A 24,545-nucleotide genomic window follows, 5' to 3' on the forward strand; every position below is an offset into this window, starting at 1 on the left:
ATGATGAAAATTCTTGTGGATGATCCAGAAAGCCTCGTTTCTCACTTAGCTCAGTCAAATTTTCTCAGTGATTCCTGCATGCCTGGATCCCAGGAGAAAGCCCCAAGCCCAGGTGAGGTCTGTCTGATCTCTACACATCAGGAAAGGTTTGGTGTGGGCTTCTGACACCTCACAGGGAGCTCACATGAGGGGGACTGACAGATTCTGGGTGAGAAAAGTTGTGTTTTGCCACTTTTGCAACCATCTTGTGCAAAATGAGGCACCTGGATCTAGCCCTGGTTTGACAATTGCTGTGAAATGTTTCCAGAACTATCCCAAATTTTAAGTGCCTGACTCACTCCTCTGGGGATTGGCTTACCAATTCCTCCTCTGGAAGGCAAATGGATGAGGATTGCTGTAGCTCTTGCTGGTCAGAACTTGGATCTCTCCAGCTCTTGGGGGGTGCCCCAGCACCTACACTGGAGTATTGAGTGTTTGGCAAGTCTTGTCAGGCTCAGTGTAAATTAATGTCTCATCCTCTGCCTGTGTTCCTTCTCCTCTTAAGGTAATTTTTCCATTTGAACGGTTTTGTGCAAATGGTTCCTCCATTTTAGAGAGAATAATGTGAAAATATCTGCTGAACAATCCCATCCCAGAGCTGGAGTTTTTTCCTCACCTTAAACCAAAGTCCTGTATTAGTCTCTGATTACTGTCCATTGGCTTGGGAAAGACTAGAAGCAATTATATTTGGGGATTAGAGAAATTAAGTCTCAAGAGACATGGAACCTTTCAGCTTTTTAATGCTTTTGATTGTGTCTTTCTGTTCTTTGTGCCACCAAAGTAATAAAATTAAAATATTTTATAAAAGTGAGCTGTGATTGGTGATGGAACAGAACTGACCTGATTGTTCCACTTACCTATGATTCTTAACCACAGGGAAAGTCTTAAATGAATGCATGCATCCATGCATCCACCATCCATCCATCCATCCATCCATCCATCCATCCATCCATCCACCATCCATCCACCATCCATCCATCCATCCATCCATCCATCCATCCATCCATCCATCCATCCATCCATCCATCCACCATCCATCTACCATCCATCCACCATCCATCCATCCATCCATCCATCCATCCATCCATCCATCCATCCATCCATCCATCCATCCATCCATCCATCCATCTATCCATCCATCCACCATCCATCTACCATCCATCCACCATCCATCCATCCATCCATCCATCCATCCATCCATCCATCCATCCATCCATCCATCCATCCATCTATCCATCCATCCATCTATCCGTCCATCCATTCATCCAGCCCCCCCATATTTTTATATATCATCTCCCTCAGAAAGAGTTTCATGGCAATAAAGATCCTCTGTCTAGCTGCTTGTGTGCATCCTGCCTTGCTTTTCAACAAATGGCATGGGAAACTCTTGCAAGGCCAAAACATGTGAATGAGATTTATTAATCCTGTGGCTCCTTGTCAGTCATGACAACATTAATAATCCATAAACCATGTCTAAACCATACACCACATCTATATCCCATGTAACAAATGCATCTCTGGCAGATGAATAACAAATCCCATGTGCACTCTGCTCCCTCTAACACCGAGAACACCCTGGATTTGGGGCAGCTCTTTCCAGCCGCCCTGGTTCCTTCTCTCTTCCCGCTCTGGGAGGAGGCTGACACTGCCCCAGTCCCTGCCAGGCCCAGCCCCAGTGTCAATATTTGTCACTGTATCTGCAGTCAGGGTAGCGGTAGGCGAAGCGGGAGTCGCAGGAGCGCAGAGGTTTCAGGATCCCTGCCAGCTCCGCCATGGCCTCGCTGGCACCGCCGCCGTTGCCAAGGCCGTGGGCGCAGCGCCGCAGGAAGGCGTCGATGCTCTCCTGCACGGGGGGCAGGAACTTCCCCGACAGCAGCTTGGGAAGAAGGTCTTGGCACACCATGACGAGGCTGTGCTGGTCCCTGATGGAGTCACAGGACACAAACGCAGACTGGCAGTCCACAGTCAGGCAGCTGAAGATGTCTTTGTACTCCTGTTGGCCATCGATCAGCTGGCTCCCTGTTGGGGACAATTAAACCGCTTGTTAGAAGCATAACAGTGAGCTGCTGGGCAGTCAGAGATAGCTGTGCCTCTGTGTTAACATGGGGTTTGTTACTGTCTAAAGGATGTGGCCACCTTTCACTGCAAATTACTCGGTGCTGAAGCTGTGTGTGTGCCAATTTTCTTGCTTTTGAAATATGTATATTTTTTCTGAATGACAGAGCTGTTCAGAACTGCCTGTCAGAGGAACTGGAGATGAGTCTGTCGAGTCAAGCTGATGCAGAAAAAAATGAGAATTGGAGTACAAATCTAAAATGTGGAGCTCCTACAAAAAAATACCACAAATAGCTAGACCTGTAATTTTTTCCATGTTAACCAAAATCATTACATTGAAACAACAGCTCATCTAGCTGAAGTCAAGTTAACAGTCATAGCTGGTGGGATAAGAAAAGGAAATCCAGTGGAAAATTTTCTGACAGCTGCTTCTGAATGTTCTGAATACTCAGCTGAATGTGTGAGCTGAGGAAAAACCTTTTGAAAATCTGAATATTCAAAATGAAACTGTTAAATTATTGGATGAATAGTCTTTGACTAGCTCTACTTGCAGGAGTAGACCAATGTAACCTGTAAAAACTGAATACTAACCCTTGGTTTTATGTAAAAGTGACAAAAAGGGAGATTCTGTTATTATTGTTATAAATAATAATAACCATTATTAGTCAATTTGATAGATGCATGTAAAAAGAGTTTAATTTGACCCAGTACTTGGAACAAACGAAATTACAAAATTTCTGCTGGCAAATATTGACGTTTGCGTGGCAAAAGTTTGAAAAGGAAGGCTTCAAATGGGAGCATTGGGCACACCATGCACACTGAAAGCTGCTGCCAGCTACAGAGTGGCCACCAAATCACCGACTGCACAAACACAACACCCGTCGCCTTCCCGACTCAGAGCCAGGATGGCGGGAGCTGCTGACAGTGAGCGTATCCGTGAACTTCTCATAATTTAATTTAGCAAGGGGTGTTTGGTTAATTAAATAAAAACCAAACAAAACCAACCCAAAATAAATCAAAAAGGCAGCAGTAGAGCCAAGGGCAGAAGGGGAAAGATTTGTCTGCCCTGCCTCCCGAGCCCTCCCATGACAGATGCGTGGCTGTGGACCCCGCTGAGTACCTTCCTCCTTGTCGATGACGCCCAGCGTGCTGGCATCGCGGATGAACAGATGCCCGTTGCTGAACACGCCGAAGGTGCCAGCGTCCACGTGGGTGAAGTAGAAGAAGTAGTTGAGGTCGTTGGTGGCCATGGAGCGCAGCACGGCCAGGAGCTGCAGCGCCAGGTCCGCGGCCACCTCGGGCGCCGCGCCGAAGAAGTCGCGCAGGGGCCGGGTGCTGGCGCTGACCAGCAGGCGCCCGCAGGAGCCCAGGTACCGCGGGAAGGGCCAGCCCTCCACGTCAGGGAAGATCTGTGGGAAGAACAGCAATGGGGGCATCACCCCTGCCCTCTGTTCATGGAGCCACCTCCCTCTCAGAGTGCCCCTTTCTGGCTCCAAGCAACGGGGTTGTTGTCAGAACCCAGGAAATTCCTCTGACTGCCCTGGAGGGCTCGTGCCCCAAGATCCCTGTGCCTTTGATTGAGCCCTTGGAAAAAACAATTACCAACCTTTATATGAAGAATTACAAGTCAAGAAAGTTTAAGTAGAATGATAGTGAATTTATCACAGGGTGAAAAATAGATTTTTGTCATTTTTAGAATGGGGACTCGAGGTCCCAAGATGGAAGAATTTGGGCATGCCTTGTCCTTTTTCCTTCTTCTTCCTAGCCTCCATCTTCTGGGTGATGTTGGCACTTTTAGACTGGTTTAGAGTAGAAGGTCACTGTCTAACATAGATGATAGGTATTGGGAAGTTATGGTAAATAATGTACACATAGTTTTCAGTATAAAAAAATAACTGAGGCAGTCAGTGTGCCTCAACCCGACCTGCCAGACAGACCTCAGCAGGTTGGAGAAAGAATGTTATAGATAAAAATTAATAAACAACCTCGAGAATGAGAACAGAAAAGTCCTGACTCCTTCTTCAACTGCTGGGCTGGGAAAAAGAAGCTTGTATGTATCTCAGAGTCACTCTGACAAGAGATTCTGAGAGGTTGTGGTTTGGTTCTTAAATCACCCTGCAATCCTTCCTTGCTCATCCAGCTGGGAAGGGTACTTACTACCCCATCCTGGAGGAGTTAGGATGCTTTTTTCTTTTTCTTATGGTTCTTTTTTGTAACAGAGGAAGAATCTGGTATTTCGAGACTTATTCTGTAAGAGAGACTAAGTGGAAAGTCCAAGATAATAATAGTTTTCAGATTCATGAAAATTTTAGCCACAGAACAGCTAAATTTAGGTGTCTTTGATAGGTCCCTCATGAGCACTGAACAGATGAAGTCACAGCTTGGAGTTGAGGTAAGGCTAAAGCAGTTTCTGCTAATTGGTGAGAACTGCCAGGCTCATTTGTAAGAGACTTTTCAGTCTCAGGGGCAGAAGTGGTGGGTGTTTGCTCCAGTGGAGACACCTGGGCTGGGCTCCCTGCATCCCTGCAGCTCGTGCCAAACTGTGTGACTGCTGAGCTATGCCAGCACAAAGCTTTCTGTCATTTGCATTAAAGCTCATCTGTGTCCCCAGCACCTCAGACCTCAGCACCTCAGACCCTGCCAAGCCATTATGAACTCATCCAGTTTCATGTTTAAGGTTACTTCTCCCTTCTGCTGTGAAGACATTCTGGGCAACTGTGTAAAAATCTAGCTTTTTCTCTTTGGCATATTTTTCTCATCTCTTCAAGTTGTGTTCCTGTGTCTTCAGGCTGCTAAGGACCACAGCTTCATGTCTCAGGGACCCATAACTGGGGTGGCTGAATGACCCCAGGAGCCTCCCAGGACCATTTCCCCTCCCTGGGACCACACAGAGCCCTGTGAGCTGCTGAGTGTGGAACGGCCTTGGGCCAGAGATGGATGATGCTGCCACTGCCATCTTTTTTTCATGGAATCACGAAGGGTTGCAAGAACCAGCAGTGAGGCCTAAAGGTGGGATGGGGAAAGGTGAGGATTCTCCCTTGGACACATAAGAAAAGAGAGGAGCTGCATGCCAGGCAGGTCCAAAGGGGTCCAGGGGAGGAGTGTGTGGAAAACACAGCACTGGCACGTGGAGCATGGGGAATCATGCTCTTTCTCTTCCTGAAACAGGCTGTGATTTTATGTAATGCATTAGCAATGCAAACCTAACACTTTGAAGTGTTGGGGATGTGTAAAACCCTGGATTTCACAGCGCTCCAGGGCAATAACACCTGGGGTTCCCTCTCTCCAGCCTCACAGAATGATACAGGGAGCACCTCGTGAGCCTGCCTGGCTTCAGCCTCCCAACCTCATAGAAGAAAAACACTTTTTGAAGGCCAGGGAGCTGACAAGAGCCAGGGCTGGGACTCCTCTGCCGCTGAGCCTGGCACACATCTCACGCAAGGGCTGGCTTGTGAGGGGCTGTGGGGTGGTGTTTCAAGCTGGGGCAGGCTGGCACGTACCTGTAAGAGGATGGGGTGTGAGTTCACTGCCAGGGTGTAGAGCAGGCGCAGCTTGTCCCTGTCTGTGAGGTGATCCATGTAGATGCTGCCGGCGTCCGGCACCTCGGCGTAGCGCCGCACGATCCTGTCCAGGAGCCGCTGGGATGGGCAGCGCAGCAAGGGGCTGGACAGGCCCTGGGAGAGGGGAAAACACAGCAGGGATGTCTGATTCCAGCCCGAGACATTGCCATGTGTCAGAGCCCAGGAAATTCCTCTGACTGCCCTGGAGGGCTCGAGACACTGACAGGGGGCTCAGAGACCTTGGCACGGAGTCAAAAACAGCTGTGCCTTTGATTTTAACCAATGGAAAAAAACAATTACCTTTGTGTAAAAAACAAAACTTTGTGGGAGGAGTTACAAGCCAATGTTAGTGAATTTATCACAGGGTGAAAATGTAGAATTTTGGCGGTTTTAGAATGGGGGTTCAGAGGCCGAGATGGAGGAATTTGGGCATGCCTTGTCCTTCTTTCTCCTTCTTCCTAGCCTCCATCTTCTGGGTGATGGTGGCAATTTTGGATTGGTTTAGAGTAGAGACAGACTGTCTAACATAGGTGATCAGTATTGGGAAGTTATTGTAAATAAAGTACATGTAGATTTTAGTATAAAAAGACAACACCGCCCTGAAGGTGGGCAGTGTGCCACAGACTGACCTGCTGAACAGACCTCAGCAGGTCAGGAAAAGAATGTTATAAATAACAGAACATAAACAACCTTAAAAACCAGAACAGAAGAATCCTGACCCCTTCTTCAATTGCCAGGCTGGCAAAAGAGACTCTCTAACAGATCTCAGGGCATCCTGACCACAGAGACCCCCAAGAGCAATGTGCTTGGGTCATGCTGGGGTGTACACACACCTCTGTGCTCTGCCCACTGTGCCCCTGCTTGCTTTGGCACAGTTCCAAAGGATGTGGGCACACAGGGCATCTCACCCTTCCTAGGAGAGGACCTTTGCCATCCAAAAATGCCATTTGCCAACTCAGGTTTCAAGAATGGTCCCCATTCCTGGGCACTGTAACCTCATATTCCTCCAGCTGCACAGCACCACATCACTCCACACCATGGGACTCTTCCCTCTGCCTGGGTTTCCAGCCCTGGCAGTCCTGGTGGAGGCCCTCCAGTTGTTACAACAGTGAGTCACTTCCCTCGTTAAATAATCTTCAGATCACTTTGTTATTTGCTTAACCTGAGAGAAGCTTTCTTGGAAATACTATTTGCTAAGGTCAGTAAACATGCTTTAAAAATGTAAATAAACATTATGTGTGAGTATAAGCACAGGATATGTTCTCTCTCTGATAAACTCATGCATTAACTATCAAAACCAAATAGCCTGTGTTTATTTTTTGTAAATACCAGCAACAAATAGAGAACCGTTGGGCTAATGGAGTCAATTAGCACTGTATTTCACCCTTCAGATTTGGAGGTTTGGCTTGTAAAATTGCATGAGCAATCTATGGCTGGGATAAACAGCATAGAAAATTATACCTTCATAGTCAAAAATGGCCTTTTTTATTTTTCAGTTAGTCTTCCTTAATAGCCAAGGAGAGTTTATATATGGAGGGTTGCCCACAATGCCACAGAAGCACTGCCCTGACATGCCTCTGCTGGGGAAGGGAATCAGGTGTTTTAAGCCTCTTTATTAAAAATGATCCCAGTAGCCAAATTTGCTCTTTGGAGTTTTGTTTATAATCTGATGGCTGGGAGATGTGCTTCAGAGGAAAGGGAGGTGTAGCTCAGGCTGCTTCCTGCCATCCTCCATGCTGGGAGCAAAGATGTGACGCAGCATCTCCCCAGCTCACGTGGCAGCCCTGGGGTAGGTCCTTCCCAGCCCCTCCTGTGCGAGCTGTTCGTTTGGCACAAAACCCTGAACCACCCAGCCGTGACAAAGAAATAAAGGAACATGGCAAGGATGAGCAGGACACTTTCCCAGCTGGAGGAGGAAAGGGGAGAATTAGATGTCCCATGTCTCTTCCTCTGCATCCCTGTTGGCCTCGGTGAGATTCCAGCCACTCCTTCCTTGGCCATCAGTTGCATAAACAAGTCCAAAATGCCAATAGCTGGTCAAAACCACCTGAGAAACTCAACCACAGCTGAAGCATTGTTTCATGAAAACCAAAAAACCTTTCTTCCCAAAAAGAAAAAAACATTTGCCAAAAATAATCCTACTCAGTTCCTGTTGCAAGTCTTCATACACTTCTCTGGTGTAGCTTTATGAGGAAAATTTTTTCTCAATTAATTGTGTAAAACCATAGAAGAGGTGCAGGGGGAGGGATGGGTATGGATTTCTGTCTTGCAGCACTTGCAGGAACATTGTGGCTGACTCTGTCACTTTCCCTTTGGAGGAGATGTGATAAAAAATGAGCAGAACAGAGACATGTAAAGTAAGAGTTAAATGGTGGAGAAAGTCTCTTGCAGCTCCGTGTGTATGCAAATATTTGCAGCCGAAGTTAGAAAGCCTTGCTGCTTCCAGGAGTCTGCAATGCAAAAGCTGAGGCCCTGAAGAGAACACAGTGGGAACATAAATCACAGCAGCAGAGAAGGCATGGATGGTGTAATTAGGGTTTTTCTGAGGTCAGAGCTCATCCTCTTAACATAAATGTGGGCACATGCTGCCCGTGGGGCTCATGGTTTCCTGAGGAACTGTTCCAGGCACATCCAGGGAGGAGTGGAAGCAGAGGAGCGGGGCTGGGTGATGACACCTTCCTACAGTTTAATGAAGCTCTGACCCACAAAAACTGGGCTATGAGGCCTTTTGGTTTCAGCAGAGACAGTCAACAGCATAAAGCTCAGCACCTGCTTGATTGTTTCAGTGGAGAGGGGTCCCACCTTCCTGCAGGCTGATGGAAACATCTCTACAGCAGAGAAGGAGCTGGAGTTGTAAAACTGTCAGACAAAACTGTCAACGGAAGAAAAATGTGAGGAACACACACTTGAAACGCTGGAGATACAGATTTATCTGAGAATGTCTTAAGTCCTTTGCAGTGACTTATCACCCCAGAGAATAAGACCTGACAGACAGCCTGATGTATTGTTTGTGATTGATGTGGCAAGCTTCTTATTTACTTTGATTAAGCACCCACATTTCTGTATGTGATAGTGAGTAGCTCCTGCAAAGCCTAGCTCCACTCAGCTGTGAGTTCTTAAACCCTATTACACAGTACAGGATGCATTTTAAACTCCACGAGTTTATGCATATGTAGCACAGACATGCCCAGAATTCACTTGAATGTAAAGACAACTTGAGGAAGATTTCTTGCTCTGTTTTCTTTTCAGACAGCCCAAAGAGGGATGACCCAGACCAGGGTCACAGCTATCTCCTGCCCATGAGCCACTACCTAGGTCCAGCTTCACCAAACTACCAGGTTTAGGATGGGTTCCAGGAGGAAACACTTGGATGTAGGTGTCAAAGCACCTACAGCTCCTGGCAATGCGAATCCAAGGGTTTCTTTAACTCCCAAAAGAAAGAAGGTAGGAATGCCCTGAGAAACTCATCCCCACTGCCAGCAGGTTTATGGAAGTCCCTGATGATGAGGTACTGGGTCAAAGAGGGGGCAGGTCTAGGAGGTGGCTCTGGGAGCCCCAGAGTGCCCATCCTTCCCTAGGATGGGCAGCCGGACATGTGAGTGAGCTGCTGCCCCTGTGCAGCAAGAAGAGGCGTGGACTGGACTCATAACCAGGGTGCTGGTGCATCTGCTGTGGGCAGGATGAGGTGCTGGTCAGCAGCTGCTGGTCAATAGTTGTTGGTCAGCAGTTGCTGGTCAGTAGTTTTTGGTCAGTAGTTGTTGGTCAGCAGTTGTTGGTCAGTAGTTTTTGGTCAGTAGTTGTTGGTCAGCAGTTGTTGGTCAGTAATTGTTGGTCAGCAGTTGCTGGTCAGTAGTTTTTGGTCTGTAGTTGTTGGTCAGCAGTTGTTGGTCAGAAGTCTCAAGCAGTCCATCCTAGAGAATCCATCTGCAAATGCTGGATTTTCACCTTGGTACTGCTTTCCTCTACCTGCCTTCAGCATTTTCCAGGCTGTGCTTTGTAAGCAGGGCTGCAAATTTTCCCTGTTGGTGACCTGTGCTGAAACCAAACTGCTTTGTAGCCCCTCCAGCAGGAAAGCACCCAGAGTGGTTTGAGGTGATGAGCTCCTGATGAAACCCCTGGTGTCTGGGGCTGCTGAGCAGGCTGAGCCCCAGCCAAATCCTGCTCATCTCTGAGGCAGGCTGGATTTTAAGACTGAAGACTTTGCTGCATCCAGTAAAGATTTTCCTTGTGGCTGGTGCAATAATCGCTGTGGCAGGCGGCTCAGCTGCTGGCTGGGTCAGGCAGGGCAGGCAGTGTAAAGTGGAAAAACATCACTTCATGGTCTGTCATTCTGATTCGAGCACGTTGTGGTTTGTCATGGTGCTCTGTCTATCAGACAGAATTACCTGGGCCCATGAGCTTCCCCCAGTGCTGCTGCACAGGATAAACTGCAGGGGAGGGAGAACAGGCACTGCTGTGTGACTGCAGCTCTGTGAAACAGGCTGGGCACCCTGTCAGGCCTTGGGAGAGCTGCTCTGTTAACACCTCTGAAAAGAGGCAGAGTGGGAGAACAGAGCCAGAAGAGCAGTTCTTTAGGTAAGTATTTGCAGAGACATGGGAGCCCCAAAAACCCCTCTCCAGTGGCTCCTGCTGGGTTACCAACAACCTCCCTGGCCATCCCAGGGCATCCCCATCCCTGTGGGGCTGAATGGGCTGGGGAGGTCAGACTGGAACCTGTGGTGCCCCACACAGCAGGGCTGGGATGGGCTCTCACACACAGACTCACACACTCAGTATGACTGAAATGTTGTTGCCACTGGCTGATTTTTAATTAAGATCAGTGTGAGACCAGAAGCCATTTTGCAGAGCACATGCCTGATCTTAAAAAGTGATTGCTGCAGAAATTTGGTGATGAGGAAGTCCCAGGGTCTCTGGATCACTATGTTTCTCTGTGTATTCAAATCTATATGCTGTTAGAAGGGATTTAAAGTCCAATTTTTGTTCCTCTGATTGATTTACAGAACCAAAGGACTGTGAAAAGACGACCAGAGCAATCCTGGGGCTGATGTGCAAAGGTCTGGGCCTCCCTGCAGCCTCCCATGCCCTTTCCAACTACAAAGCTGCAGGGGTTGATGAATGTCCCAGGGAGTTTGTCACTGGGCACGTCCCCCCAGGCTGGCCCTGAGCTCCCTTCAGAGGTGCCCTGGAGCTGGCATCAGCTCAGCTCCCCACTGCTGCTGAGAATTCCCCTGCACAGGGAAATTCCTGGGAGAAACTGGATAGGTGCAAGGGCAGGGTGCCCCAGCAGGGTCTCTGGTGGTGCTGTGTGTGCACATGTGCATCCATATTTGTGTGTGTGCCCCTGTGTGCAGCCCTGCCAGCTCAGCTGGCATTTCTGACTCTGGGAGGACAGGGTAGGCAGAACTGTACCACATGAAGAGCCTTTTAAGGAGAGGGATTTGGGCTCAGCTGATGATTTAGCTTCGCAGCAGGTCTGAGATACCACAGAGCCACATTTCTCCAGTTACTTTTTCACCCAGCTCAGCAAATTGAAGTTTTAAGCTCTCGATTCCTCCCCTTTCCCTCAGCACTGCTGGGGAGCAGGGGGACAGCACAGTTTGGCACAAACACCTGGGACACTCCAGCGAGGCTGGAGGACCTGGCAGCCCAGCCTGCCCTCCTGCAGGCCCCTGGGAGGGGGGGTCATACTGGGGTGTACATGACCCTGGGGCAACAGGGGTGGCCAGCAGGTGCCTGGACTGCCTGCCAGCCTAAGGAGGTGTCCCTGCCCGCAAGCTCAGGTGAGGGATGCTCTGAGTGGAGGTGATACCCATCCCCTCTCTCTAGTGTCTCTCCCGAGGTTACTGAGCAAAATACAGTGTAGCTTTGCTCCAAAAATCTTTTCCCTGTCAAGCATGGAGGGTACTGACTTCAGGGTGACCTGCTGAGCTGGGCTGTCAGTGATTTGGGTGAGTCCTTTTTGGGGCAGTCCAGGCATAACCCCAGTGCATCCTTCCCTCCCTCTCTCCTAAGGTGTGCTGCTCCACAGGGAAGAGGAGAAAGAGTTAGTTTAGTTCTTCCTTCCAGTGGAGGAAGAACTAAAGCAGCATAGCTTTAGCACTCACCAAAAGTGAGTGGATGCAGAAGCAGCTGCCTTTATACAAATATAAATGAAGTCAGTTTTTCACAGTCACTTCTCTCTTGGAATGGGAAGTACTGGAATAATCCTTTGTCTCTCAGGGTCTTGCTCAGTGTATATCCAACCCCCACACTGGCCCCTGCCCTTTCCAGGGGTTATTGTGATGTTTTGCTGTTGTTTGGGTGGGGTGAGGGGGATGCCCTGTGCTGTAGCTGGCCATTTACCTGGTGGTGTGACCCACACTCACTGTGCTCCTGTCCTGGCTTCACCTGTGACACCCCAGGACTGTGGGAGAAAGGGCAGTGTGCTTCCTTGTGCCTGAGGTCATTTGCTATGGATGGCAGGAGGAGGAGTAATCGAGGCTTTGGCTCTGACTGCCCATGCCCCTCGTCCTGCCAGCCCCAAGCAAGAGAGACCCACACTGGCTTGGCCCCTGGCCCAAAGCAAAATCGCTTTCAAGGCACTGGCTGCCCTTGTGGGTACAACTTTATGATGAAAAAAACCCCAAAACCCCACAATGCTGAGACATGATGGAAAACTAGAAAAAAAAAAAAAAAGGCAGCAATCTCCCCACGGGAGCTGTTGCCACATTTGTGTGCACAGCCTGCTGTTACCCCCGTGCCTGAAGCCACCTGGTGTTGGGAAGGATGAAAGTTTGACAAGAAAGTCTCACAGATATGTGTGCTTGGCAGAAAGATTTTTGAATGTAGAATCTTAAGAAGATTAGAAATGGAAGCAGGTTTTGATATAGAAGAAAAGAATTGCTGGGCCAGTCTGACTGGATAACCAAGGAGGCAAAGGGTGTGTTAGGTAGAAGGGGTTTTTATGGCTTAGAGCAAAGGATAAACCCACCCCAAACAAGAAGATGTTTTTACCAAGCAGAAAGAGAGCACAGGCAAACAAGCCTGCCAATGTTGCAAATAGAAAAAAGGTCTCAGAATTTTCCACTGCAAGAAAACTGAAAAACAACTTCTAGCTTAAACTGTAATGTACCAACTTTTTGTGATTGGAGAACAGTAACATGACTATGGTAATTATAGTAGTTATGATAGGCTATAGATAAAAGTTAAGGTATAGATTGGTTCTACTGTATTAAGATGCTCAGCAAAGAAAAAAATAATGCATTTGTAACATAAACTAAGGGTCTCCAGGCCTGCCTGCAGCTGGAGCTGACAGCTGTAGGCACAGGCTATGTCACCCACCACCCTGGACTGCTGTAATGTCTTGGATACAATAAACTGCATTTTGGAGAGTGCCTGGAGTCCCACATCTCTCATTTTGGCTCTTACAACCTGGTGCTATGGCTTTGCACAGGACTTCAACTTCAACCTGCACAAGGAGCCAGGAGCTGGTGCTGGGGCCAGGCCCATCCCAGCCCTGTACAGGCTGTGCCACGGCATTACCTATGGCTGGCAGGGCTTGGCCTTCAACTGTGGTGCTCTTCCTGCCCTCAAGGCACCATTTTGCCTCTCGCCTTTGTCACATGGACTTGGCTGGGGACACACAAGGCTGCCCCATTGCCACCGACTGGGCTGAGCACCCACCACCACCCAATCTCACCCTCCAACCAGTGAGCTACAACCACATCCCACAAGACCCTAAACCCCACGGGATCTGCTCTCCCTGTGCTCCCCCAGCTGTGATGGGGCACCAGAACCCCCAGACAGACCTGCACCAGGTCGGGCGTGAGGCGCTTGGCCTGCAGCCACTTCTGGAAGCGCTGTGTGCGGCGCAGGGCGTGCTCCAGGCTGCAGCTCCTGGTCCTGAGCAGGGAGATGCAGATGCACTTCATTTTGCCTCTCCCCTTTGTCACATGGACTTGGCTGGGGACACACAAGGCTGCCCCATTGCCACTGACCGGGCTGAGCACCCACCACCACCCAATCTCACCCTCCAACCAGCGAGTTACAACCACATCCCCACAAGACCATTTTCACACCCCTAAACCCCATGGGACCTGCTCTCCCCAGTGCTCCCCCAGCTGTGATTGGGCACCAGAACCCCCAGACAGACCTGCACCAGGTCGGGCGTGAGGCGCTTGGCCCGCAGCCACTTCTGGAAGCGCTGTGTGCGGCGCAGGGCGCGCTCCAGGCTGCAGCTCCTGGTCCTGAGCAGGGAGGTGCAGATGCGCTTGTCCGCCCGGTCGTGCTGGTACTTGGAGGTCAGGCGGGTGATGTCCACCAGCCGCCAGCTCTTGGCATCGTCCGTGTAGTTGCCCGAGTAGCTGAGCAGGGAGCTGGGGGGCAGCTTTAAATGAGAAGAAAGCCAGGTGTCAAACCTGCCAAACCAAAGGGAGAGCCCCACGGAGAGCGGGTTAAAAACCGCACGGACACAGCGCCCGCCCTGCTGAGCTGCTCCTCCAGGCCGGCCCCTAGGGATTCCTGCCGTGCCTGGCAAAGGCTGAATCACCCCAACTGGGTGGCCCCAGGGGCAGCAGGGTGAAACCATCAGCTAAGGAAATGTGCTAGGGTAAAAAAGTCCTTCTTTGCTTCCCACTAGTACCATCCCTTGTCAGGAATGATGCCATGGAGTGAAGGGTAAAACATCTAAATGGGATCTTTTGGGTAGAGGGTGGGAGGAAAGGGAGCGGGCTGCAGGATTTTGGTTCATGAAGAATTCCTGGTGTTTTTAAATTTTCCTATTTCTAGAGGAAGGATCCCAAAACAGGACTACTTGACACTTTAAAGGTCCGTCCTGATATTAAAACCTAACAAGAAATGTACTTGGGAATATCAAAATGACCTCTTGTTTTGAGGTGGTGGCTTTTGACCTCCTTGATATCAGCAGAGTTTGGGGTGTGATGGGGATACTGGGTGTGATGGGGGGACAGGGTGTGTGTGTCCTGGGTGTGCAGCACCTCTGTAGCCATGGAGATCTTGCACTAATTTGCTCCCCCTCCACAGGCACAGGAGGGGAGCATATGGGCTGGGTAATTGAGTAATTTTTTTTTGTTTCAGCAGCCCCCTCAGCCCTGCCCACACGCGCGTCACACATGCCAGAGCCGAGGAGCGCGGTACTTGCTCTGGGAGGGTGTCTGTAACCTGCTCTTGGAAAATGGCCCAACTCTGACCTTTGGTTTGGCCAACATCCTGCCGTTGCTGCTTCTGAACCCTCCTGTCCTGAGCTCCTTGTCCAAGTGCGTAGGAAAGCACGTCCTAATTTAATCTCACCCTAAGTTAAAGCCAGTAGCTCAGAAGTGAAACAGGAGAGGCAAAAGGTTCCCTGCAGGATTAGCCTAGCTGGAGTTTCAGACAGCTTACAAGACATGAACAAATCTGAAAGCTGAAGCTGGTCGCTCCTTTCAAGTTCCATTTGGGAAATTGGCACAGAGGATTAATTTTCTATGATTTCAGGCAAATAACTGACTCAGTGACACGAGCCACCATCTGCAATCAGAAACTGGTCAGATGATCCCTCCTGAAGGCAGCACCCCACTCCCTTTCCCCACCACAGACCCTGTGCAGCTGAGCTCTGGGGCAGGCACAGGTGCCCAGGATGGGTGAAACCCTGGTGCTTCCCCTGCCATGTGCCTCCTTCCAAAAATTTACCATGGAGGATGACTAGAAGTGGGGGAACCTTGTGTGAACAGCTTGGCAGATTCCTGCATTTCAGTTTTTAGGCATCTTGCCTGATATGAAACTAAAGATTCCCTACAATTAGAGCACCTGACATGATAACAAACACTTAGTTTGGGTTTGTGGTTTCTTTTTGGTGGGTTTGTTAGTGTTTTGGTTAGGTTTTTTGGTTTTGGTCTAGGATTTTGAGCTAGGATTAAAGAAAAGAGAATAATTGCTGTGCCTCACTGTGATTGTTGTGCATCAGGACCCCTCCCAGTGCCTAATCTGCAAAGTGGGCACAGTGTGCCAGGCATGTACTGGGAAGAGATGTCTCTGGGCTGGCTTTTTCTTTCTTTCTTTCTTTCTTTCTTTCTTTCTTTCTTTCTTTCTTTCTTTCTTTCTAGTTAAGCAAAAAATATGCCTTGTGACTTGACTCAAGCTTGTGTGTTCAGGGGAACTCATATCAGCAGAAAAGTGCCACCTCCAGTGTGCAAGCAGCACATGGATGTGTGAAATCCAAGGCTGAGCATTAATTTGAGGGTGGATGGAGTGATTCCCTCTGCAGATCTCTGGGGGGAGAACCACCCTGGCCTGGGAACCCGCCATGGGCTGCAGCAAGTCTGTATTTGGCATAATTTCTGGGCAGCACAGCACTGGCCTGGCACATTTGCTGGATACTTTCAAGATTCATCATCAAGTTGTGCTGTAACCACTCCCTCTTGTACAGAGCTTTTTAGCTAAGGGCCAGCAAATCCTCTAAGACCTTCAGTAAAATCTATGCAAATAAGTGAGTCATAGATTACAGATTTTAGATGAACCCAGAACTAAATGCCGAAGAAATCCAAACTAGTTTTCCTTTGTTTTTTTTTCTGAATGAAATGAAGTATTTTGTTTCAGCCAAAATAATTTTGCTTGCATTTGGAATTTCTGATTTTATTTAAAAAAGAAGTAAGCTAAGCCTTAAAACAAAAAAATAAAGAAGTAAGCTATAAACCCCCTTCTAATTGAAGCATTTCAGCTTCTTCAGTCTTCTTTCCCATTATTCTTGGACAAAGCTCAGGACCAGCATTGGCACAAGTCTTTGAATAGTTTTGGTCGGCTCAGTTCTGTGGTATTTTGAAAATCTAATATTTTACAAAAACTTCCACTGCACTCTGCTCTCAGTACAGTTGGTAGAGAGGCTTGGTGTCCTCATTTACAGATGGATAAAGTTGGGCAAAGATAAGGGAAGTATAGAACATTAGAGCACGAGATGAGTCACCAGCCGTTCTGGGAACAAAACTCACATCTTCTCACTGTGAATGCATGTCAGAGCTCCCAGAAATGATGGAGAATTAATGAAGCATGTTCCAATGTGAATTAGCACAGAGAAGCCCAAGCGCCATCCACCTTTGCGAACACGTGAAAAGGTACGAGGGTGGATCAAAGAGTCTAAGCACCACTGAAATTCCCCTAGTTTCAGCTCCCACTTGCCAAAAAATAATCCCAGTTTTTCAATAAATCAAGTGGGAGAAAAAGTTTTACCCATGCAAAGGAAAGCCTGAAGCTGAGTGAGTGCTCAGGAGAACATTTTTAAGTTCCCCTTCCCGAAGCGCTCACAGCAGAACTTCACGTTATCACTTATGTGTGGGAAGCCAGCTGCAGGCTGGTGGGAGAGAAAAAGAAGTGTCTGGCTTAGGGAGCCCCTCTGTGTCCCCTGAGGCAGAAGAATTGTGCTCCCACATGTTTGTGGCTCTGCACTCCTGGAGCCCAGTGGGACCCTGTGCTCCCCGTTCCCGCTGTCCCCGGGAGGAAAGCCAGCACGGGGCCCTCCTGCCGTGGCTCACGTAGCCCCTCTCTGCCACAGCCCACTGTGCAGCTGGAACCCCACAGCCAGAGGCACTTCTGCTATTTTTGGCAGGGCTGAGGGAGCCTGCATGGCCCCAGCCTCCCCAGTGGCCAAGTGGGAGTAACCAAAAGGGAGCTGCTTTGTACCTGGCAGCAATTCCCTAAAAACCCTGCACAGGTGAGTGGGGATGCAGCAGGCTGGGGCAGGAGCCAGCTGTGATGCCATCCTGCTGCAGAGAATTAAAATGCAGAGCAGACCCTACCCTGGATGCACCCCTGGCCCCTGCAGACCCACACCAGCCTGTCAGCCAGCTGAGCTTGCTGGGCTGATTGTAAATCCACGCTGCATTTTGGGACAGGAATCCAGGCTGGGCTGGGAGAAGCCCAGCGCTCAGCCCTGTGCACCTCACTCACTGCTCACTCTGGCACTGTGGATGTGGAAAGCAAAAGGGCAAAGTGACAAGGACTGGGACCCCCAATGTGCAGCAGCAAGGAGTGCTCTGGCTCAGCAAAGCCACAAGCTGCCTTTTTCCAGCAGCAGTGCAAGGATGGATGTCTGGTATTACAAGTCCATCCCAGACAAACCATTATGGTTTTACTATGCTGCATTTTATAGGATAGTTTAAGATAAAAATGGTGATTTGTCTAATACTATACTACTTACATTATAGCATTAAAAATACAATTTTACTATAATAATTTCTTCTCCCCCAGGCTTTTATATCTATAAAAGAAAGTGCATATGGCTCTATAAATCATATCAGACCCAATAAACCCTTCCTCTGCCGAGCACTGCCTTTGACTTTTTCCTCAAATTCAAGTGGCAACATTTTCCCTGCTGTCATCAGATATGCTCTGCTTTTGAACCTAAAAATGATTGGATTGGTCCAATGACCACTTGGACAGTGTGTGTCTCATCAACAGCGAGGCAGATGCAATTTCTGCCTTCAAGTTCTCACACAAATCTCCCCAAAATGTACCAGTAATTTAGCTGTGTGCTATTTTCAAGCGTGTGGGTAACCTCATGTGCAGAAGTCCTCATGCCTCAGGCAGGCTTAGATCCCTTTTGATCTTAGTCAAAACATGAAATTCTGCACATTCACGTTGTTGCACCTGGTACAGAATTATACAGCATGTTTGTATGTTTGTAGTTAACATACTCTGTTGGGAGCATACAAAGCTAAACCCCCTTTTTGCCTTTAGTCAGTTTGCTCATAATAAAATTCTTCCAGTAAATCTAAACAGGCTGATTTCTTCCTTCCCTCTTCCCTCCCCCCATCACTGCCTTGAGTTTTTTTCAGAGCCCCTCTCTAGACAGAAATTTGTGCCTTTTACTCCTGCTTTCAAGTTATAGTTTAGGGCTGAAGTCTGATCATGTTTGCATTGCTTTAAAAGAAAAGAGACATAGCATGAGCTTACAGGCATTAATTAAAACACTAAGTGCTGAAATGGCAACTGGGTGCTAAGTTGCTCTTTGCATTGTTGCTCATGAAAATACTTGGAAATTCTAACAGGCAACTTTGAAATTACTATACAGAACGCTTTAAAAATTACTCTGCTGAGTTTCTGACCTTATCTCCTCTTTAAAGAACTTCTTGCATATGGATGTCCCAATGCAGGCGTTGCATTTATCAAGTCCCAGGAAAGTCCGGCCAAAACTGTAGCTGGGTTTGACGTGGGGCACAGACGGAGAAGCTGCTGCTGCTGCTGCTGCTGCTGCTGTGGAAGGGTTACAGCCCAGAGCCAAAACCAGGAGCAGCATCAATGGATCTGCAACTCTGGAGCAAAGGCAGCATATCCAGCGCCCCATCTACAGTAGTGGAGAGCTCTCTGCTTTTTGCAAGTTGTCCCTCTCTAGGATTTCAGTCTCTTTTTGGTGACTTCAGCCTGCAGTGGTGAGCCCCGAAACACAGCCAGACACTCTGGGTGCAGGAGACACTGCTGCAGCCCCCATCCTGCCAGCTGGTCACTGGCTCTATTGGCTTGAGGTTTGGGTGGGAAAGATATGCTGTAGGGTGGGGAGAAGGAAATACATGGAGGATGCAGATAACTTGGGTTGCCATGGTTGTCTTTCCTCTCCTTGTTGCAGCTGCTTTGGCCCCTGCTGACCCTCCCATCAGCAGACTTGGGAAACAACACCAAGGAGTGCTCATCTGCTCTTGGTGCAGACAAATGAAGGATATCCTGTCGCTGGAGAAAAGGGCACATGTGGGACACTTAGTAAAAAAACTGGTTTGGGAGGAGTAGTAGCATGGCAGAAATGCACATTTTACCAGAAGCCAGACCTTTGGTGTTGCTTTATTCCAGGAGATTTGTGGTGGTGCATGACATGACTTCTTGGATGCTTCCTTGGCCCTTCTCTTGAAAGGCTGTCAGGTGGAATCATCATTGTTCTGTTTCTTGAAAACAGCATTGTTCAGCAGTGGTTGCTAAAAAAAAAGAAAGCAGGATAGCCTGCAGCTTTCCGAAAACTCCCAGCTGTTAGAGCAGCCTGACCTCTATGCCCTCTTCGAAAATGAGGTTTTCGGCAAGACACGTGTGCTTTGGAATGTCTTTTCTTGATGGTCCTGGCACTGGAAAGAAGCTAGAGAAAGGGATGGGGGCGAACTCAGTAGAATGTCAGAAGTTTCAAATAGACTTAGAGATTACTGTGATCACACCAAAAGGTGTTCTTGTTAGGACAAAGACTTGGAAGTTATGGAAAGTGGTGGCTACCCATCCTGGCCTGGGTGCTGGGGACTATGCCAGGAGATCTGGCAGGATGCTCAGGGCCAGGGAAGCCCACCTTGAAGGAGCAAGTGGCACTCTGGCTGCAGGCAGCACATGTTGCTGTGGTGGCACTGGGCCTGGGTGCTCTCCATCCCCAGCTGTTGTGTTTTCAGTGACACAGGAGACTCTCCTGGGCCATATCTCACCATGGGAGCAGGGAGGAGCAGACTGAGGCTTTGGAGACTTCTCATCCCTCCAGCTGGACTACTCACACTGAGTGGCCAAGCCATTTCCCAGCACATTTTTAATGGAAGAAGAGGTGCACTGTAGCCATCCTTTATTATCTCCTCTGGCATTTAACCTGATGGGACTAAGGGATGTGAGAGCCACAGGGATGTGCCTTGGGCTCTGTGATTACCCCTCACTCTCTGAAGGGGCTGCTGGGTGATCCTAGCAGTGCAAGGCAGCTATTTAAAGCACAGAAACTCCTTAGTTGTGGCATTTGGGAGATCCAGGGTCTCTCCTTGGCTCCATGCCCTTGTGGGGGGTTGCCTCACCTCCTGGTGCACAAAATGGAGATGGTGAGGTTTGGGGTTTGTCTCGAGGGTACAGCACTGACAGAGGAGGATGAGGAGCCCTGCTGAGAAGAAAGGAGGATATCATGAACCCTGCAGAAGCTGCAAAGCCAGAGGGGCTGGGCAGTAGCAAGTGCACTCAGCACAACTCTGCATTGAGCCATCACTGCTTTTGGCCTGACACTCCAATGTAAAGCTCTTTGAAACGTGTTGGTGGAAAGAGACAGAAACAGAGCTAAACAAATATTAGCTGTGTCCCACTTCCAGAAGTTTATCCCTGGTCTTTTCTATTGCTGGTACATTGTTCCTCTCCCCTCTGCAGGAACCAGCCCTGCCCACAGTTTCCTGCCAGTAGCTCTGCAAATTTGGCCATGCCCACATTGCTCCCTGCCCAGCTCTTCCCTGGATGGTACCAAAATTACACACCAGCAATCTGTCTTTATCTTCATTACATAATGCATAAACCACGTATCCTTCAGTTTCTTTACTAATTCAGTTGCCTTCCTTCTGTCTTCTACCCTCTGCTGTGATTTTAAGAGCAGGCACACCTAGGCTTCCATCTCCTGGTGCCCCAGCCTCTGCTGCCCCAGGGAAAGGGGAGGGCTTCAGCCTCTGGGGGTGATAATTCAGCCTTTCTCAATGCAAACCCCAGGGTCTGGCACAAAATCCAATGCATGGGCAGTGGGCTTTCTGTGCTATTAATGATGCCTCAGTGTCCTTGCTGTTCTTGCACTTTTATGTAGTTCAGGCACATGTAAAGCAATGTTTATGGCTCCCTAGGAACAGCATGTGTAAGTGTGCTTTTGTACAGTGTATCACACCTGCATTACCTTGAAGTGTTATAAAAGCAACTTTTTATTCAAAGAATGGGAACAGGTCCATCATGACCACCTCAAGCTTGCTGCTGGCATTTGCATTTACCCCCAGGATCTCAAACATTTCTGCTCAGGCTGGGCAGTCCCTGAGCACAGATGATGTGTGTAGGAAACACTCATTCATGCTCACAGCACTGAAAAAACCAAAGCTTAAAAATGAATAGATGTATATCTGAACTAGCCAGAGAGGCAGGTGAGAAACCACAGCTGGGTGAGTGTTGTGAGAGGGGCTGCACTCCTGAAAGTGCCCTCTCTTTTACTGAGGTCATTCAGCAGGTAATGTCAAACCTGTATTTGCTTTCCTTTGTATTTGTTTTCCTTTCCCTCTGGTGACACAGTACAGAGCTGTTGTGGTCAGGTGGAGAGCAGCCAGGTCTGCAGGAGCCTTGTAGATCTTCTCCTTGTGCCAGGATGTGGGATTTTCAGGGCATGGATCACCATGGTGTATGCTGGAACCAAGGACTGGCCCTAACAACCCCATGGGACCTTCACAAAACTTGTACAAGAGAGACTCCTATGCAACGCCATTAACCATGTGAGAACATGGCCCTAACAGAAAAGCCTCGTTAGTGTTCTAAAAGTTGTAATTTCTAACAATTTCTAAAAAGGATCAGTATGAATGTACTGCCCTATCGAGGTCAGAACAGTTGCAGAAAAGCTTTTGGAGTGGTTTCTACCAACAGAGGTAAAAGTTTTTTTATCTAGCCTCTGATCCCTCCTTTCTCCACATGCCATGAGGGATGTGGGAACACACCTGGAAGTGCAGCCCCACTTCTGATCACAACCATGTGGGCACTGGAGCTCCTGGTCCCAAAAGCACCCAGTCCCTGCAGGTTTGGGTGGGTATGGCTGTGATCTCCAGCTGCCCATCGAGGTGGGAGAGGGCCTGCCCTCCCTTGCTGCTGGTTCTGGAGGAGATCAGGAGAACACAAGCTGATTCTTCCCAAGTATTCATGGGATGAAATATACCTTTTACTTAACCCACCTCCTGGTTTCCATCCAATCCATTAATGCAATCCAGCTGTTCCTCACTGCCTCTTTCCACCCCAGTCTATTGCCCACATTCCCTGGTCAATGCCAGCTGCCCCCAGGGGTGGGTTTCATGTCAGCAGAGCCTTGCAGCCTCCCTCTTCCCATCTCATGGGTGCACTGTTAATTCCAGTGGGACACTGGAAATGACTTTGCAGAGCAGGAGACCTTTTAAATTAGTTAAAATTAATTAAATAGGTTGGGATAATCACCAATAAGTGTTTCAAAACAAGAGGAGAAGAAGGTGCAGTGCTGCTGCTCCTCAGCTGACATTGCCACCAGGGTCTTTGCTGTTATTGACCTGCACCTGTCATGGGGATTTTGCTGCTTGGCCAACCTAAACCATCAGATTTTGGGTGTCACATCATCTCATCTTCCTCTTCAGCCCAGGTTATTTTTCAAAAGAGCCTGCTCAGCAAGGATGGATTGCTGCGTGGGTTGCAGGAGGGCTGCATCCCGCTGCCACACACAGAAAGGAAACAACAGACAGGAAAAATCAAAGTTTTGCTGGAAGAGGAGAGGCTCCTGCTCTTCCTGAGGCCCTCAGTAATCCCTGCCTGGGTCATGCTGCCTGCAGGGCCCGGATAAGACCTTGGCTGTCACACAGAGCGGCTTTGCAGGACAGGGTGGAAAGCAGCTCAGGGTGTGGTGCAACCATGATTATTATTAATAACATTTTTCATTAATCATAGCCAAGATAATCATTAAACTATTGCCAAATAATCAGTACAGACTGGGTATCAAACTGCTTATCACTTCAATCCCAGTTCAGGCTGGATGTGTGGACTAATAGCTAGAGCATCTTGACACATTTTCAATTCTTTCAAAACGAAAAATGTGATTCTGAATGCTACAAAACTCCCAGCACTTGGGAGGATGCGATCACTTCCTTCTTCTCTGTTTTCCTCCCAATTGCATGATTATGAAAGAAACATCTGTTTTGAAGTGATCTGCAACAGAAATTTTTTGTTCCAGTTGGATTTTTAATGGACAGCTTCTGTTACAGAGTCTTGTTCTCCTCAACCCTGTTTCTTTCCCTTTTTCTTTTGCTGAAAGATGAAAGAGAAAGGAAGAGGAGGAGGAAAAACTCAAGCAAACAAACGCCACTGCCCAGACTACAAATACAGACTGAAAAAGGGGCCACTGAGGTGTGGATGGTGTGAAACTCCACAGCTGAGCTGGCAGAGAATGTTTGCACTTCAGTTCTCTTTGAGAACATTTGATGTTGTGTGTGTATGGATTTTTCTACATTTTGAATGTATGAATGAATGCATTTTTCTACATTTTGAATGTATGAATTTTTCTACATTTTTCTACATTTCGAATGCTAAAAGAGTGATGCAAATTTGACCTTTTTTTTATTTCCTCACCAGGGAATAATTCCTATTATGTGATAATCTTGGATGCAATTAATCTGAAGCAACAATAATCGATATATATATATAGATATATTTAATATATAATTAATTATATATTAATTACATATAAAAATAGATATTGTTCTGTATCTGCAGTATTTTTTGATTCTCCTTCACTCAGTTCTTCTACTGCAGAAGGGGAAACCTATTGTTCTTTGGGAAGTCTTTACATTCTGGTAGGCTGGAAGAAAAAGCCAGTGAGAAGAAAAGCCTCAGGCACTGCAGCACTCCAGCACATAAGACCAGTTCTAGTTTGTGAGAGGCTGAAATGTCAGTACAGAAGGCCACTGGATGCTATCAGCTGCTCTGGTGTTTGCAGCATTTATGGGAGACCATGCCAAGCAGCAAAAACTGTGGAAGAGAATCCTGGATTTTGGTGCATCACTATCCACAGACTGAAAATGAGATGCAGGAATCTCGAGCCTAAGGGAAAATGACAGTGAAAAGAAAATTGGCTGCACAGCAGGACAGGGTGTGCTGGTCACTCCCTGCACAAAGCCGGAGGAAAAGAGGCCAGGATGAGCTGCTTGGGAAGGGAGCAAAGCTCCTCCTCAAGGAGCAGCTGGCCTTGGGGGTGACTTGCATGGGCTCCTTGACCACTGGTACCACCAAGCAGCTCCTTAGGACCAGTCCAAGTCCACGTGGCTGCAGCTGCAACACCAGCACCTGCCTCCTGATTGTTTTTGGTGATGCTGCAACAAAGAAACAAAGCATCACTTTGAGAGGAATGGCAGATTTGTCTTTACAAACAAGCTGTGGGTCTGCTGGAAGATAAAACCAGCA

The 24,545-nt window shown here is 48.2% G+C and overlaps 1 protein-coding gene across 1 annotated transcript; it reads right to left on the minus strand.

The window, feature by feature from the left end:
* Positions 1-1,437: 1,437 nt before the first annotated feature.
* DIPK2B (divergent protein kinase domain 2B) lies at positions 1,438-18,966 on the minus strand. Its single transcript, XM_066571668.1, has 5 exons — positions 18,728-18,966; positions 13,786-14,050; positions 5,595-5,768; positions 3,215-3,503; positions 1,438-2,058 (listed from the first exon to the last, which is right to left on the minus strand). Exons 1-5 carry the CDS (start codon positions 18,964-18,966, stop codon positions 1,718-1,720), a joined length of 1,308 nt encoding a protein of 435 aa, XP_066427765.1. The 3' UTR covers positions 1,438-1,717.
* Positions 18,967-24,545: the final 5,579 nt, after the last annotated feature.

The sequence above is a fragment of the Molothrus aeneus genome, chromosome 2 (genome assembly GCF_037042795.1).
Source record: "Molothrus aeneus isolate 106 chromosome 2, BPBGC_Maene_1.0, whole genome shotgun sequence".
In the NCBI taxonomy this organism is placed as follows: Eukaryota; Metazoa; Chordata; class Aves; order Passeriformes; family Icteridae; genus Molothrus; species Molothrus aeneus.